The 17,319-nt window shown below is 38.2% G+C and overlaps 3 protein-coding genes and 1 long non-coding RNA gene across 7 annotated transcripts; 2 read left to right on the plus strand and 2 right to left on the minus strand.

The window, feature by feature from the left end:
- Nucleotides 1-12: 12 nt before the first annotated feature.
- Nucleotides 13-2,814, minus strand: LOC107226463. 3 transcript variants are annotated; one of them, XM_046733810.1, is made up of 5 exons: nucleotides 2,596-2,814; nucleotides 2,060-2,212; nucleotides 1,487-1,975; nucleotides 1,219-1,406; nucleotides 13-403 (listed from the first exon to the last, which is right to left on the minus strand). In XM_046733810.1, the coding sequence occupies exons 1-5, from the start codon at nucleotides 2,693-2,695 to the stop codon at nucleotides 356-358; spliced, it is 978 nt and encodes a 325-aa protein (XP_046589766.1). In that variant the 5' UTR covers nucleotides 2,696-2,814; the 3' UTR covers nucleotides 13-355. The 3 variants fall into 3 exon arrangements, with proteins under 3 accessions (XP_046589766.1, XP_046589765.1, XP_015522771.2); XM_046733809.1 differs by having other exon boundaries at nucleotides 14-403; nucleotides 1,487-2,212; nucleotides 2,596-2,813; XM_015667285.2 differs by having other exon boundaries at nucleotides 18-403; nucleotides 1,520-2,212; nucleotides 2,596-2,813.
- A 1,045-nt stretch (nucleotides 2,815-3,859) lies between these two features.
- On the plus strand, nucleotides 3,860-7,815 carry LOC107226467. Of its 2 annotated transcripts, none has more exons than XM_015667288.2 (5): nucleotides 3,860-4,019; nucleotides 5,246-5,413; nucleotides 5,648-5,833; nucleotides 5,923-6,547; nucleotides 7,201-7,815. In XM_015667288.2, exons 1-4 carry the CDS (start codon nucleotides 3,974-3,976, stop codon nucleotides 6,486-6,488), a joined length of 966 nt encoding a protein of 321 aa, XP_015522774.1. In that variant the 5' UTR covers nucleotides 3,860-3,973; the 3' UTR covers nucleotides 6,489-6,547; nucleotides 7,201-7,815. The 2 variants fall into 2 exon arrangements, with proteins under 2 accessions (XP_015522774.1, XP_015522775.1); XM_015667289.2 differs by lacking the exon at nucleotides 7,201-7,815 and adding an exon at nucleotides 7,068-7,188.
- An 81-nt stretch (nucleotides 7,816-7,896) lies between these two features.
- LOC124293487 lies at nucleotides 7,897-10,014 on the plus strand. The gene is made up of 3 exons (XR_006903347.1): nucleotides 7,897-8,185; nucleotides 8,333-9,475; nucleotides 9,568-10,014. It is a non-coding gene; the product is annotated as an uncharacterized LOC124293487 (long non-coding RNA).
- A 4,822-nt stretch (nucleotides 10,015-14,836) lies between these two features.
- Nucleotides 14,837-17,212, minus strand: LOC107226462. Its single transcript, XM_046734427.1, has 5 exons — nucleotides 17,066-17,212; nucleotides 16,404-16,827; nucleotides 16,090-16,260; nucleotides 15,783-16,006; nucleotides 14,837-15,677 (listed from the first exon to the last, which is right to left on the minus strand). The coding sequence occupies exons 1-5, from the start codon at nucleotides 17,139-17,141 to the stop codon at nucleotides 15,235-15,237; spliced, it is 1,338 nt and encodes a 445-aa protein (XP_046590383.1). The 5' UTR covers nucleotides 17,142-17,212; the 3' UTR covers nucleotides 14,837-15,234.
- Between the last annotated feature and the right edge of the window lie 107 nt (nucleotides 17,213-17,319).

Raw genomic sequence — 17,319 nt, forward strand, 5'->3', positions numbered from 1 at the left:
TTTTATTTTGTAGCCTTTTTTTTTTACTAAATAGATCTGCGTGGTTACAATCACAATTCTGAATTAATCATCACTTTGTTTAAGGCTAAACTTACATCTACGTTTTACATATTTATAAATTGATTAAAATATCTTTTCCAAAATAATGACATTCTTTCCGTTAAGGATTTCGTTCTTTCGACAGGCATCACATATTCATCAGTTTAATAAAATCGTTGCAATATAGTTGAATAATTATTTAGTATAATACACGATATCATCATTTTTACAATAACGAGTGTGTTTATGTCCAAATTCATATAATTATTAATAATGATTAACGCGTTTAATTATAACAAAGAATCATGGTAATTAATCATCTCTTTTTTATTGCCGACGTGCTGCAGCTTTTTTTCAATATCGGCTGAAAAAAAACGATAATTTTCATTACACGATTGTTACGAAATTGCAAAATGTTTTATTACACAAATTCCGTGTACACGCATTACAAATCTTGTACAAGGTTCGAAAAAATGTTTCGTTTATTTTTAAGACGAAATTATGATTGTGAAAATCTGGGTTGGGAAACACAGCAGCATTTCTTCATATACTTATAATTCTCAGCGTATAGGTTTATATCTTTTCCTAAGATGTTGCCAATGAGCCTTCTAAGTGTTTGCTTTGCACTGGTCTCTTGTGAATAAACTTCCTTAAATTTAGAATTGGATTTATCACTGCAGAATACGCGACATGACAAAGATTCAGTTCTGTATTTTTCTTCAATTTTTATACCATGTAGTCGATGTCTTTTAAAGGCATCGGGTAAAGTGAGAATTGATTGCGAGCTATGAGTAGTATTGAAATTACATGGCAATTTGAAATTTGTTGAGCGTGCTAAAACTGATTCAGAAACACTTTTCAAAGAATTCTGTCTTCTATCCAAGTCAGAACTCAGATTTGCATTATGCCTGACACAATCGTTTAAAAATTGTTTCTTAATTTTTCTTTCCTTTCTTCGGTATATCTTACGTTCCTTACAATCCAAAATATTCAGAGAATCGTACCAATTATCTCTAAAATTTGCACTTATTTTGCACATCATGTTATTTTGCTGAAATCCAAGTAATGCAGAAATATTAAATGAACACCATGGATATTTTACCTCAATTCACTCATGATTCTGTACTAAAAAAGACTTAGAAAAAAGGAGTAAGGGCAAACAAATTAGGAGTTACTTACCCGTGGATTTGGATCCAGTCCAAGCATTTTTTCCCTTACCGCCCACCTGACTCCAGCATGATTCTCCTCTCCAGGCAGAGCAAGCTGCTTCCATTCTTCTTTGTACTTTTGATACAGCGCGACTGGATCAGACTTTGTATTCGTGCAGGATCTATGGGACTCTGGCTGAAGTCTCCAGGGCCTTATAACTGGATAAAAAAAAAATCTAAATTATGATCAAGATACAGCGAAATAAGAATTATCCAAAATTCTACCAATGCAATTTAACTTTTTGATCGAGGTGAAATAATTCGCTCCTCACATGATTTTGGTCTTGATTGAATGGAGCTTCTCGATGGCGGTGGATTGGCATGAACTTCGGTAGTTTGACTGCGTTTGCAATTTTCAGACATAACTGGAGCACTGCGAGAACTTGAAGCCTTTTGTCCTGTGGATGATTTGGCAGGGGCGAGATTTGTTTGTTTCAAATTTTGTTCAGATCTGGTGGCTCTGCTCCTCGATTTCTCCAACGATATATACTTTGTACTGTCTGTGGACGCGCCGGCACTGTGATTTTGGCTAATATTATTCAACCGATCGAAGTGACGATGAGATTCATTGATCAAACTCGAGGAGCTGGTATTGTATCCGTTGTCTGAATTGAGGCTATTTTGTCGAAACTCCTCAGCCCAAGAGGTGTGCGTTTTAGCTGAGCCAGTTTTCTTTGCCGGTATAACGTAGTTGTGGTGATTTTCCTTTGCTATTTCGTCCTCCTTGTCTTTGGGAAAACAACGGATTTTCACTGTTACTAATTTGCAAGATGAGTCATCATGAAACGTTGAAGATTCTGACGATATTGTACTTTCTGTCCGGCTGTTTAAACCCCCTGTCTCAGTTTTATGCTCGCGCAGTACTTCTCTATACAGCTGCTGCTGCCGTAAAAGGATTTTCTTCTTCGTATCCTCTTTCCACTGCTGTCGCTCCCTCTCCCTTATTTTTCTATGCATTTTCAAGTCTGCGTAAGATATAAAATTACATTAGATTTTCTAGATTTGAAGGTATAAAAAGCAAAAATGGATCACGGAGATGCAGCAGATTGAAGCATAATCGTTGGTATTAGACATTTCCAAGAATCTCTGAGACTTGTGCAGGCAGTTGTGTAGAACTATTCCAAATATTTATCGAATTACGAGAAAAGTACGTGATTTTAGAACTGTTTCAAAATCTAACCTCTCCCAAAGATTTTAGCATAAGAAATCTACCGAAATGAGCTTTTAATGACGAAAAAATTCCGAATGGGGTAAAATTTTTCAAGCTTTAGACTATTCAAAGCATCGTTTGAATTGTACGTTACAGGTGTGTTTACGTGTAGAGAAATAACGGTTATGAATTCTTCACCTTTCATGAATGCCTTCAGTTGCTGTGCCGTTATTCCGACAAATCCGAGAGAATTTAAGAGGGACAATACTTCCCGAGGATCGTCTTTCTTGTCTGCCATTGTTCCAGCGATAAGTTATAATCAAAATCTGAGGTAAATAATAGACTACATCGCGAGCACATGACGAGAAGTATCTTTCAAAGACCGCGAGTATCACGCTTCGGCTCTTCGCCACGACTGGTATTCGCTAAATTCGAGCGCTGCGATTGGCCAAATGACCCGCCATATTGAAACCTGCGCAGATGACACGCGCAGTACAAGTACAAATTCTAATTTAAATTTCATTCGAACAAGGATTCGAACGACCATTTTCTTTCGACTTCGAATATTTACGTATTTTATTCGACTGCTGCTGAGTTCGTCACAGTTTTGATTTAATGATTCGACTTGAATGACTACTGGATTCATAAATTGTCTAGTATCATTGCACGATTTGTTTTGAGATTAGGGTTCTACGCAAAAATATGTAGTTTTACATATCGATGTGTCCCGGGATGAATTCTGATAACATCGTGATGAAACTTCAGACAGTAACTTAATTGTTCCTTGTGTACTTTCATCCCGTTTAAAACGCTTTTAATTACTATTTTATCAGCAATTCAATACTACTGAATAAATGTAACTGTATAGAATTACGTAAAGATGTCCAATCCGTAGATTTGAGAGTATTTTCAAAATTCAACTTCCGCTGCACTCATCGAAAACAGGATCGCATAAACGAAACCGTTGAAATCGTTAGTGAGAATAAAAGCGGAAAAAATTTTTTTAATAATGCGGTAACTAAATAGGAAAAGAATGAAAGTTCTGATGGATATCAGGCAACTACGGACAGTTTTTCTTTTAATTCAAACATTCAATGAACGTACGTTTGCATGTCTAATTTCAGCGATCGGTCGTCACCTGATAGTTGGCTGCGTGAATGAAACAGCCGTACGTGCATATTATAGGTATAGCTGCGCGATGAGTAGGGTGACCATAGTTTGAACGTTACCCATCAAAACACCGACGCATACATGAATTGCGTGCGTTCCATTTAAAACACGGTCAAAATACGTCATCTTACGATTAGTTTATTCCCATTGATTCGAGAATGATCGGACCAATTGTTATAATCGTGCCCTGTCAATGCAGTAATAATGGCAGAAATTGACATAATTTAAAGATCGGAGGGGGAAGTAATAAATTAATAATTGACAGATTGCTCGAGGGTGCGCAGAATCTCTTGTGCGATACCAGAGTGGACCCCGACTGACCAACAAATATAACCCAGCTAACCAACGACCCGCGTAACCTACTCAAGAGTTCGCAGATCAGTCAGCGTGTCTACCTCTGCGAGGGATGTCGTCCTCCGTTATTTTCCTTACCCTGGTCACTACGCTCTCAGGTTTGTGAAAAAACTTACCAAAGCAACGAACACATAGAATATACCACGCGACAAAGAAGTAAGAAACAAAAGATTTCTCACACATATCATGATAAAGTTGCTTTATATGCAGGTCAATACCGCATGAAATTTGAATTGCAACCATTTCCATGCGCTGTTCGCCGGTAAGAAATTACCTACGATTTTATCTAGGTGCCTTATGCATGTCGCTTCTTATTATAGACACCGAATAAATCGATGTGGAAGCCAATGTGTTTAGTTGACGTGGATTTACTGTGACTTTTTGTCCATTCGATTCTACTTTTCGCACTGCTATATTATCGGAACATTAGCTGAAATCTTTATTTATAAAACTTTATACGCCCCAGCAAGTGAAGTTACATAACCGTGTAAGATGATATTTAGCAAACCTAATATGACGCCTTACGTAGCTGGTTAGTAGCCAGCAGCTGTCTCGTTGCTTTTAATTTTCTACTCAATTCAACGTTACAGTCACGTAAAATTTACGTCACCATGTTACTATTGGTTGTATTTCCAGTACTTAACAATGGCATAACAGTTACGTAACGCGTTGTGATAAACATGTTAACAGGTCCGTATGCTTTAAAATCTCAACTCGAATCTATCGCATAGGCATGATCCTGAATGTGGCTGTACGTAGCGGAGCATATTTTCTGAAATAAAATATCGCTTGCGGCTATTTATTGATAGCCAGTTTGGGTGTAAACTAGTATTTTCAACTCGTCGAAATTAATCAACAACCGAAAAAGAACTTGGTAATTCCATCATTTTTTAAGTTAACAGAGGTCGCCGTGAAACGAGCTTACGCCGTCAGTAACCATTAAATTTTACACGCTTGGATGAAGTCTCAACGCATTATAAATATGACGGATTAAACGACACGTCGTGATCAATGGGGCATTGAATTACGCTTCTGCCGCTTCTGCCGCTTCGTCGATCCAGTCATCTGGATCACAACAGGAAGCTTTTAGCATATGTCGTAGCTCGGCAGGTTCTAAATTGATTGATCGCCGCCTTGACCCGTTGATATTCCAACCTTGAAGATCTCTGAAGCGGTTTCAGAAGCTTCGACTAAAACGAACCGGTGTAATTCGGTTACAGAATTGCCTCTAATTGAACTATTCGGGCTTCCAAGATGAATGTCGAGTACCTAATGTAGTAGCTCCTCCCCAATGGGTACCGGTTCACATCGTTTGACGTTTCAGGGATCTACGGAGCCCGGATAAAAGAACTCAATGTACCCAACGTGGTCCGGAATGGAACGGGACCGGTAACTCTGTCCTGCGTATACGAGGTCAAAGAGGATGAAAACGGTCTCGTTGTTAAGTGGTTCCACGACGAAGACGAGCTCATTTATCAGTGGATTCCACCGAGTGAGTGTATACCCCACAATGTACCTATTCACAGCACGTACGTCCATTGAAAGTAGTGGAGTAGTGGAGTCACGAAAGTTGATTGAGTAGGCTCTTCAATTTCAACCTAAGATCCATTGACGGTAACAGTAATTTATACCCGTGGGAATCTGAAAGATGAAAAGGATGATGGTGTGGTCCGTGCAGGCTATCCTCGGTATCGCGATGCGGAATAATTCGTTGTTCTTCTTCTAGTGCCTCCGCAGGACATCGGCGTGATAACTGGACGGGCTGAATACCCCGAGGAGCTCCTGGGTCGTCCTCGAACGCACTCGATAATCAGACTAAAGGAAGTGACGATCGAGATGGGAGGAAACTACACATGCAGCGTGAGCACGTATCAGGAAGAAGAGATGAAAACGGCGCGGATGATCGTTTACGGTATAATAATCCACCGTGGATACGCGATGTCGTGATACATTAGAAGTCAATGAATACCAGTGACGATCGTTTGCTTTTACGTTCCGCAGCTCCGGAGACCAACGTCACCATCCACACACCGGAGTTGAACGCCACTCACACCCGGCTGACCTGCACTGTTCAAGGAGCATGGCCGAGACCCTCTTTCGACTTCCGGATCGACGGAGCCTCAGTCGAAGGTCGCATGGTCTGGAACGGCATCGAAAACTACAAGAAGGACGGGTTCCTCATCAGGTACGACGCCGTGGTACCGAAGCCCACGGAACCGGCGCTCGTCGAGTGCGACTTCAACATCCCGATGACGGACTATCGCCGACGGGAAAGCGTCGTCTACTACCCTCGTTCGCATCGTTCCACTTCTACTTCCATTGCCGCCTCCACGACTCCCAGTTCTTCCTCTTCTTCGTTGGCGCCCACCTCGAGACCTCCTTCAACCTTGACCTCAGCTACCATCCACTCCGCAACATCCACCGCTCCTGCTTCCTCCACTTCCGTCTCTTCCTCGCCCCGGACGTCAGAGCACGCTGGTCCCACCACGCCATCGACGAACCCCTCGGAACCAACCGCACGGATCGCTGTCAGCACTCCTACAGATGCACTGAAACCCTCGACCTAGTTTTTGGTTCACGCAGTATTTTGCTCCACGTTGAATTTTACCACCCTACACGTCCACAGGTATTACCAGATTTTTCTTTACCTTGCTGAGAAATCTTGCTCTCCGATCCTTCCTTGGAAGGTCACGATTTGTATATGTTTCCACTTCTCAAGTATCGGTAGTACAAAAATTTCTCTTTCATTTTTACATGTTGTTCCTCATATTTGTAACTACTGTAACAGTAAATAGGTATTCTACTTAATTGAGGCCAGACGAAAAATCGCACTTTAGTCACAGTATTTACCTTGATCTTTTACTCACTCCACATACTGATGTCCGCAGCGCGTATTACCCACTTTTTAAAAGCAATGTGAATAATCCAACTAATAGGAATATCGTATTACGTCATTGGATATAATCGCACGGACTATAATTTGCAACAAGATCCAAGCGTGGATGTGCAAAAAAACGAATAAACGCAGTGTTTGTGTTCGATTCAATGAATATCCGTCTAGACTTGAATAATCACTTTCTGTATAATTGTAGCTATCAAACAACGCGATCTGGTTCTACCTTTCAACGAATGTTCCACTTTTTCAGCACTGTAGCTTCGCGCCCAGTCTCGATCACGGAATGGTATTTTTTGAATTCACCAATTCAGAGGATTCGTAGTTTTGAGACATGAGCTATCTGGGAATTTGACCTGGGTTTACCCACTTTCTTAACGTTTCAGACGAGTTACTCCGGAAAGAAGCAGCATACCAGAAGAACGATTCGCCGAAATCAGAAAATCCGTGCATCGCCGTAACGCTCCTAGCATTATTTCTAGTCGTATAGTATAATAAATTGAGTAATACATCATTGTAACCTGTCTAAAATTGTCAGAAAAAAGATCGACGTTGTATGAGGTAAGTTGTACCAGTTACCGTCCCTGTCCCAATTATTGCCCTCTTTTTGGTTGCATCTGTTTCAATCTTAGTTCTAAAATTTACCAAATAATAAATTTGTAGCGTCTAATCGTCTAGCAACTGGCTTTAGTAATCGATAAAATTACAATTTGTGCCATAAATTAATAATTTTGAAAAAATAAGAGGGTCGATAATTGGGTCTAAACGTGTCAATAACTGGTACAGTTATCTTACCGACTACAACTTTCAGCTGCCATGTCATTGCGATTCGTAAATACAAAAGTTTCAACAAAAACTCCCGTTCCCCTTCATCCGGGTATTTACTTTATATGTTCACCGGTAAAATTGTGTCTATAAAAAATCCCGACTTAATACGGCGTGACTCGTCGATATTAATCTTTCCGGGAACTACACCTAATAAAGAGCTCTCCAGATCACAAGATATTTTTCGCACCTTTCTTCTTCACGTGGAGACGAATCCCACGCGGATATTACGCGAACGCGATGATACCGGAATCCTCTGTCGGTTGGCTTTCAGGGTTCGTCGAGGTGTGAACGGTGCATTCGTTCCAGTGAGCATCGTCGACGCGAAGGGTATACAACGGAGGGGAAAACCCCGGAATCCGGGTCAGCCCGGTAAAATCTTACTTTTTTCACATTACATTATCCTGCAGTGTTCAAACACTCGTCGACTCTGTGACCTACGCGTGTCACACGTGCGAACGCACATCGATGCTCATAAGTTCTGGTCTCTCCTGCTTTTCGGTTTCCCATGCCCGATATTCAGGTCACGGGTAAAACCCCTGACGAGTAAGTACGCTTTGTACACGTCTGAGGTGATTGTTCCGCATACGATTGTAGCCAAACTATAACGTAGGTGTAATTTAAATAGTTAAATAATCGTCATGCATTGGCTAAATAATCACTCGCATCGTACGTACGATTTCTCAACTTCAGGGCGAGCCAAGCTGCTTGAGGTTTCGAGGGTGGACTTACATCGGATGCTCGGAGAATTGACGATCACGCCTTTTGAATCAGCGTTTCATAAATTCGATTGTCAAATGGTCTGATCTGACCTCCTGGAATTATATTTGCTAGCGCAATACTGACACGCACTTAGAACAGAGATCAAATATATGCTCAGACTAATTTCTATTGCGTAGAAGAAATATTTTTCATTCACTCTAACCGTCATTGGCGGAAATAATATTGCTGAAGACATTTTAAATGGGTTTTCTTTTAACCGATTTTAGCTTTCGATTCGGACGGCTCGTCTTATTTTTCCTCAAGTAACTGCGAAAAAAGTTTGCTAATTCATGGAATTGAGTCTGCGACCGTAATTTAGTGGTATACGAATGATTGAACGATTCGTGAAAAATTGGTCACGAAGGTCTTGAGGTATATAACATAGTTATTCAAAAATCATCAGTCACCTCTATGCAATAAAATTAAAATCGTGACCCTTCATCACTTAATTGAGTGGTAAAAAAACATTGTATTTACCGGTTTCGACATTCATTTAGCCAAAGGTGATTCGTTTTATTTACACATGAAGCAAGAACGATTAAGGTACTTGAGAAATATCACCTCATCGTAATTTTCGATGAGATTTTTATTCGTATTTTGTTTTTTGACAATTCTGATTATTCTGAAAGTGTACAAATGCAACTCTGAGCTCACTTCGTTAATCACATCTGCAGCGAATAACCTTGAACAGAAATACCAGTGCCGCGTAATTTCCGTTCATTAATTCAAATTACATTGATACACTTTACTCAGAAGTTGATAAAGGTAATTGCGATTATATAAAAAAAAAACACGGGGAAAGCCCCGACAAAGATTAAATTTATATAAAAAATTCCCGATTGAAGATAAGCGGTTTCACCGGGTAACCGCACTCACAATCAGTTTTACCCAACGCTGGGATTTTCCTGCAGAGATTCGTTAGAGGCTTTTTTCTAATCGTAAGAAGAACGGCGATACGATGATTGTACCAGAGTTTGATAGAAACCCTCCGTTTTACCGGATGCGAGTGATAACGGACCCGGAATACGACCAGGAAATGCTGCAAGTGATTAAAAACCGATCGAACCATTACTGGTCGGTAATCGATTTCTTTAAATTACACCGCATCTGCACATTAATTTGCACCATACAGTCTGTGAACGGATTTTTATGTATGTATTACGTAGGCGGACGGTATCAACGGAGGATTAATTTCTGGGGATTTGAATTTATTAATTTATGGGACTCATAATGATAAACGGACCGGAGAACAGCAACGCTTTATGGTTTGTAATTGTTATTTTGTCTTTCTTTATCGATTCTAATACCCGACTAATGGAATTCGACGTAACGATCGTTTACGACACGGTTCAATCGAATTTTACTCAAGCCGCTTTAATTCCCACCTCTTTGAAGAGAAAATTATGAATAAAAATGCTGAAATCATTGCACAAGAATCGTTTATTTAAGATCTCTTTGCAACAAAAGGTGGCAAGAGTGTGAAATTATGATTTCCAAACAGGGCAAACAATACCAGCGAGAAATTTAATCAGTCTTCTTACAAGTTGTCAGATATGTTCATGCTCATGTAACCTTGTGTAAGTTATCAGAGCAAGTTTCGATTACCCTTTTCTCTAAGATATGCTACGAAGACGGCGGCACATCGTCATATAGCCACGATGGCGATGCTCGTGCATGCTGATCAGGAAGATTGTAAATATATATTGGAATTAAAGGATGCCGGTGCGGGGGGGTCGAGGGATGCTTTTCCATCATCGGCATCAACGGGGGTGAGAGAGCTCGGGGCCAACGAGCTGGTGGGGGTTGTTACCAGAAAGAAGAGCAACAGGCGATAAGCAACCCCGTGGATTGTCATTCGCACCCGAGCACTCGCAGGACTCAACGCAGGTAAGTTTACACATCATATTTTGGGTGACTGTGAGAATCTGCGAAGAATCATTTGTCAGTTTTAAAGACGTATAATTTCGATCTCGGATTTAAACTGAAAGAAGAATCAAATCCTCGATGAATTAACGATTTTTTTTTTACTCTGTTAGCGAAATTCTTTGAGATTCGTATAAACGATAATTCTACGGATTATTATATATAGTGTCAATTTTTCTAATATAAAATTTCTACAACCTTTTTTTGGTCTCTGACGATCGGTAACAGTGTCAAGTCTCCCCGGCATAACTCATATCTACTCATTATAGGATTAATCATCGTATAACCAGATGAATTGCATTACCAAATTTTACCGTTCAATGCGGCGGGATTTTGAAATTATTTTTCAGAATTTTTATTCACATCTCTGTTATCATATCCTGCCGATTTCTCGGAGTTTATATTTATCTTTGCCTTTTTATTTATTTTTTTTTCTTTGTACCCAACACGTTACATAAAACGCATTAAAACAGATTTGATCGATCGTGTTGTAGAAAACACGTGATGCGTAGCTTGTTAACGTTGGATCAAAGAGTTCGAAATTACAATTGGACGAAGCGAATCAGTGAATAAAAAAATATCCGCGTACCCCGTCGTGGATTGTCGGTATTCCCATTCGCAGCGGATTTTCTTCAATCTCATGAAAAATTTTACTGATCTGGATCCCAGTGATGATTTCATGAAATTTTCGGAAGCTATTATGAGTCGAATTAGCTGCATAGATTCTGTGATTTGCGCACATTTTCCAGAATCAGTATTGCCTTCTTGATTACAAACGATTGATTTGAACCGACAAAATAGATTAGAATAAACTGATACACCCACGCATCTACGGACGGCCAACTAACAAGGTCATTAACGTCAAATGATGCGGTTACAATGGCGAATCAGGATTACATTACCGTCATAACTGGTCAATTATGCTTGGAATTCAAATTCCTTGGTCGTTAAAAACTTGACGAATGGGTATTTTTTGGTGTATGTTTCAGTGTCTACGACGTGCAATCGACTTTTCAACCGATCAGCGATACCCGCGAAACCTGCAGAAACCAAAAAGATGGGTCGTCACGCGTGCGTGATCCTCCTGCTTGCTGGTAAGATTTAAAAATATACACTTACGTTATTAATCGAACATACGTAGTTTTACTGGAAGAAAGAAAAAACTCCGATCACGGATACGCGGTCCATTAGCGTTAATGTATGGACAATTTACAAATTATCTCTGCGGCCAACTCGGTCCCGGAGAAATCGAACTTACAGACAATCAAATTCTCATTATCTTCGCGAAAAAAATAATGGAATAATTTAGCCAACATCTACTTGTTCGTATTGCAATACGAACAATTTGTCCGTGACTGGTGGATTTTAATCGATCATTGTTTGAAGGATAAAGTTGTTAATAATACCTGCAGCAATAAAAGAAAGAACTATTTGCTCGTTTTGTCTAAAAATAATAGATATAACTAGCTTTTAATATTCGATTTCCATCATAATGAATCAACTTTGTTACACATGACGTGGAGAAAAAAAAAATTGTTTTGCAAGATCTTGGTAAGAGAAACGGATTACAAAATTCTTTTTAAAATTCAATCGTAAAGTAAAATTGGATAATAATTATCACAGGAATTTTAAATTTCTCATGTAAAATTTATGAAATTTGTTTATTCCACCAAAGCAGGAAAATCGTTAAACTTTTTCTCCAAACGCCAAATCACCTAAATCAATCGCCAATCACATAAATACGAATTAGGTATAAAAAATAGCAAAAGAAGTTAACAAGAGATGATTCAACATTTTATCCCATTAGCATTCCTATTTGTGACACGTTAATTTCTTGTTCGGAAACTTTCACCAGAATAATCATTTTAAAAGACTCGCAATTTATTTCAGTTTAAGATCCCTTTTCAACATTTTTTTTTGCACCCTCACTTACGTTATTAATACTTCGGTACGCACACAGCTGGCCATACATCTAAAAATTGTATATAATTTCTTCTGTGGCACGTGACGTTACAGTTTTCTGTTCCACTTCATTTACTTGTTTATTTATCCCCAATCAAATTATTTCGGTAAACGGCCGAATATTCAAGTATCTAAGGCGGCCTGAGTAACTGTAACATATATTTATACGTTTTTCATTGCTGCAGCAAAGTTTGATGTTTCAGAAATTTGTTGGTGTACAAACAATTGTACTATACGCAAGATAAAACTTCTTATTATTGATCTTTGCCGAGTTTATTTACCGGCTCATTGCTCAATTGCGTTATTTTCGTATGATTACCATAAACGTTATTCTAAAGCTACCGCAGGATGGCCATAAATTTTTAGGAACAAAATTTCATGACATTTCCAGGTTTCCCAGGACCTAAGACCTAATTTTCCCCGACATTTTCTCAGTTCTATTAAGTTACTAAAACCTAAATCGTTCAGCTTATTAACTCTATATGCGATTCCAATTCAATTCGAATCGAAGAAATATATAATGTACAAAAAAGTCAGTTTAAGCCAATTTGTTTTCTCGACGAAAACAAGTAAACTTGTTACCTTAAAACATTATTTCTAATTCCCATGATAGAAAACTGATATTTTCAGTTTATTCCATAACAGAATTAAAAATTCCCTTACATCTCCAAATTTTCCACGATCCCTTTCAAACACCCTGATTTTTCCTGGTATGTGGCCACTCTGTACCGACGAAACCGGGAAAGATGAAAATTTTATCTAATCTATCGCTGTAAATCCTGAAAATATCATTAAAAAATTTACATCAATTATGAAATTTGCAGTTAAAAAATATCGACAAAGGGCGTGAATTAACGAAGCAGCGTCGACGCGCGGCATATTAAAAAATGTTGTTCCCAACGATTTCTTACGACTTTGCGAGATGATAAGACTACCGAAGGCAGGTAAAGCTCACAGCTACATAGCCAGGTATCGGTGAAAGCTCGGTGAAAAGTTGTGATTACTTGATTGACATTCATTAACAACGTCAAAGAACGTTCGTCCCCATACATAAATGCAACGCGTCGCCTGTTCACTCCAAGCAATCGCGCTTGTGAAAAACTTATCCTCGGTTCGTTTCTCGTAAGATCAGCAAAGAGTTATCCGATGGAATTCTGATACAAGCGAGTAAAAATTATTTTCGTAAAAGCCGAACCTCGACTTTCAATTTTGCCGTATACTTTTCAATTGCCTGAAAAAAATTGATCAATTCCGACTTACCTTTAATTGCAAGTCTTTGTTTTCTCCATTTCTCAAAGTTGCGATCCATCATGCGATTCTCGGACAGCCTATCGTGGAAAATTATTTTTTGGTTTTTATATCGTTGCAGCTTGCGCGTTGTGGACATTCGGAGAGACACTTTCCTGCGACCAATGCGGTCGCGAGTGTGTCAACAGTTGTGGAACCCGACAATTCAGGGCTTGCTGCTTCAATAACTTGAAGAAAAGGGTGCCGGATGTTGGACTTAAGCTCTGGGTAGGCCCGCCGAGACATACGGGCCATTTACATCTCGTCTATGACGCATAGACTGAGGTGTTTTTTTCTGCTCTTCAACATCTACGAGTATCCCAGTATTAAACGATTCATTGAAACGACAAAGAGCTGATCAAACAATTTACGGGCTAATCTTACGACGAGATTCAATGTGATTTTTTCAACTTCTATTAGATGGTCACTATTTTCCAAGTTTTTCATCGCGTATCATTTTTTCATTCACCTTGTCCTTTTTTTCTTTTTAATTTTCACGCGCAGAGTTGTTTTATTTTTTGATAAAGTAATAATTGAAAAAAAATGTATTCCACCAATTCCATTATTGTGCTTGTTCTACTTTAAATCGCACATCTTGTATTTACTGTCGTTCAGTTAAAAACTTGCAAGATAAATTTTTTTACTTACTGTGTGATTAGTAATCTACAAGAATATGATACATAGTTTAATCGATAGATTATGAATAAAGAGAGTAATACAGTGATCGAAACCGTAAATCTGACTAACCACCTTGATTGTCATTGATTCGACAATGTTTCATATTTAAATACGTACTTCGTGATTCTAGACCGAGCATATACGTACAGTTTGTAAAATATGTATCATGTGAAAGAATGTATAAAATATAAAAGTAACAAATGGATGTATAATCTTCGAAAATATCGATGCATTTTGATGGAAATACGTATAATTAACGCGCGTCTCAAATCAATTCGCGTACTTACTTACAAATTATATCAATGTACTATCAAGTACTTATTTCTAGTTGGCAGGATGCAACTATTACAACGAAATCCATAAGAATAGCAGCAGACAAAATCCGTTGAAAGTTTTATTATAGTACTTTTTTATTCCGCAGTAAGGAATTTTTTTATACACAGTTCCAACCATTATTGCATCAGATTATACAACGATAATAATATTAAGCAGGATTGATTTCTTTCTTGAAATGGATCGGTACAGTTTTAATTACTTTGAATTTTTTTTTTTTGCTACGAATGGTTTTAGATCAAACCACAGATGTAAGTATAACAGATGTTTTATTTTTATTCATTTATTACACGAAGTTGTTGTTTTTCCGTATTCAGAAAAATGTTGTTGGCACAGTAATGATCGGTCGAAAATAAATTTGTGTGCTTGACTTACCAAATTATCTACATCATTCCCAATCGGGCATAGTGGTTGATACGTCGAAATTGTTTTTAAAAAGTAATCCCAGCGTTTTCGAAAATAATCCAGAATTTTCTCGAAACAGTTTTGATGGAAAATATCAGTTTCTTGAGAAGTTATGCAGAAATGTGCGATATTTCAGGAAACTTTACTATTCTAGATTAAAATTTGGAAATTACAATATTTCAGTTATGCATTTCAGTCGAGATACAAATATCACACATCGTCAAAGATCAGATGTAAAGATGAGTCTACTCTACTTTAGTTATTAAATTTTCTTTACGACGACTAGATTTTTCAATCAGTATTGTTTTCTTTATCCTGTTCGAATTGTCAGATTTAGTTTGTTTTTTCAGTTTCTTTTGAAGATTCTTTAGCTTTGCTCTTTCTTCTCGTCTTTTCATTTTATTCACACTTTTAGACGATAGTTCGAATAATTTTTTTGCCTGAGATTTGCGAATCTTTCTTTTCTGCTTTTTAGAAATTGGTGCAGAAATATCTACAGTCATTTCGGTTAGCTCCAACTTTTTCGACTTGGATTTTACCGACGTGCTTTCACAATTTTGTGAATTTCTTTCTGGAGATGATACGTTTTCAATTTTTCTCTTCAACTTTGATTTCTTCTTTACTTTTTTCCCAACATTTCCAACTTCTGTGCTGCGATTCTGTTCAAAGGTTTCACGATCTATTGACACTGAAAAAAATATTGAAGTATTTGCGATTGATTTACAGCTTCATTCTCAGTATGACGATAATTTGAATCAATAAAAAAAATAAATAAAAAAGAAACAGATCATACATCCGATATCGTCTGCGGTTGGTGGTATTGTATATTTTACTGCAGAAACTTTATTCTCATGTTTAGGAATTTCATTGTCTATTGTCAGTATGTCGTCAGAGGCTTTAATTAGCATTGAGGATGATTCAAAGTCTTGGTCTTCAAGCTTTGAATCGTTTGGATCGTCAATTTGCGCTTTTATCAGGCCAAATATAGTTTCCTTTCCATCATCCTTCAATGGAACACTGCAAAACAATGCTGATAGAATTATAGGATATAGCTATCGAGTCGTTGAATGATGTGATATGATATACCGCAGTTCTATCACCTGTCTGTGACTTGATCGAGCCATGGTAAATCAAGCCAGTTTTTCAAATTCTCTGGAAGCTCACTATTCTCAGGAAGCCAGGCAGGGCCGATTTCCTCGAACTGATTGATGTGCTCGTAAATATTATTGTACCATGAACAGCATCTCTTGAGCAAGTACCTTGACAAAAACCTATGAAACCATTGAAATATCCAAAATATAATACAAACAAAATTAGTAAATCCTTGGATGTACACATATTTGCTGAACCGTCGGCGGGTCTTTACTTGACATCATAGAACCAACATGTTGATAAAACCTTTCCTCTGGCTTACCAAACTCTGCTTATGACGGCATAGGCAACGACTGAAATAGTCCAAGCATGTCCAATTGTGATTCTAGCATTGAAGAACCGTGCGGCTGATCGAGCGACACTTTCAACTCGGCACATGAGTTTGGCAAAGCCTTGAGTTCTCACTAAAAGGTATTCAACCATTTGCTTGGTTGGTAAGTTGATGGCGAGACTGTCAATCTCGACACAGTTTCTTATATCTGTGAACTCCTTTAGCAAGTTTATTTCTAGGTAATTTAGAAGGGCTCTGTTCACCTTCTCCATATTTTTCATACCCTTGTCGTTGCGAAATTTACTCTTCATTCGATATATCAATCGACTCAAAACCGCCGCTTCTATGTGCAACAGGTCTTGCGAATTTAGATCTTTGATCGCAGCATCTAACGCTGACATGAATTTAGACAGATCTGAAATTATATTTATATATGTAAGCATCTAGCGAGGACTTAGTATAATAAGGAATATCATCGTTGGTAAAAAATATATTTGAATAGAATAAAAAAAGAATTTCTATAGTCTTGAAATCATTCATAAATTAGTCCAAGGCGATCGGGTCAGTGATTGGTAAAAAATGTTGAAGTGAATTAGTTTATAGGTTAAGTTGAAGGTAATGTTTTATATTAGAAGTGATTTCAAGTTTATCACCAATCGAATTTCTACTTGTGATCCATATGTTCATCGCTGGACGTTCCAGATTCTTTTTGTTCCACTGTATTTCCATGTTTACTTCAGAAATTGGACAATTAAATGCGATATGTCAGTTGAAATACTTCGTTACTTATTCTACAATGGGCGCTGCCATTTTACTTTGACGCAAGTGATACTTGCGCCTGGTGAATGGCAACCGAATTCAGGGAGCGCGGTACATTCAAAGTTGACATTTTCCGCATCTTCCAGCA

Source organism: Neodiprion lecontei, chromosome 3 (assembly GCF_021901455.1).
Source record: "Neodiprion lecontei isolate iyNeoLeco1 chromosome 3, iyNeoLeco1.1, whole genome shotgun sequence".
Lineage (NCBI taxonomy): Eukaryota > Metazoa > Arthropoda > Insecta > Hymenoptera > Diprionidae > Neodiprion > Neodiprion lecontei.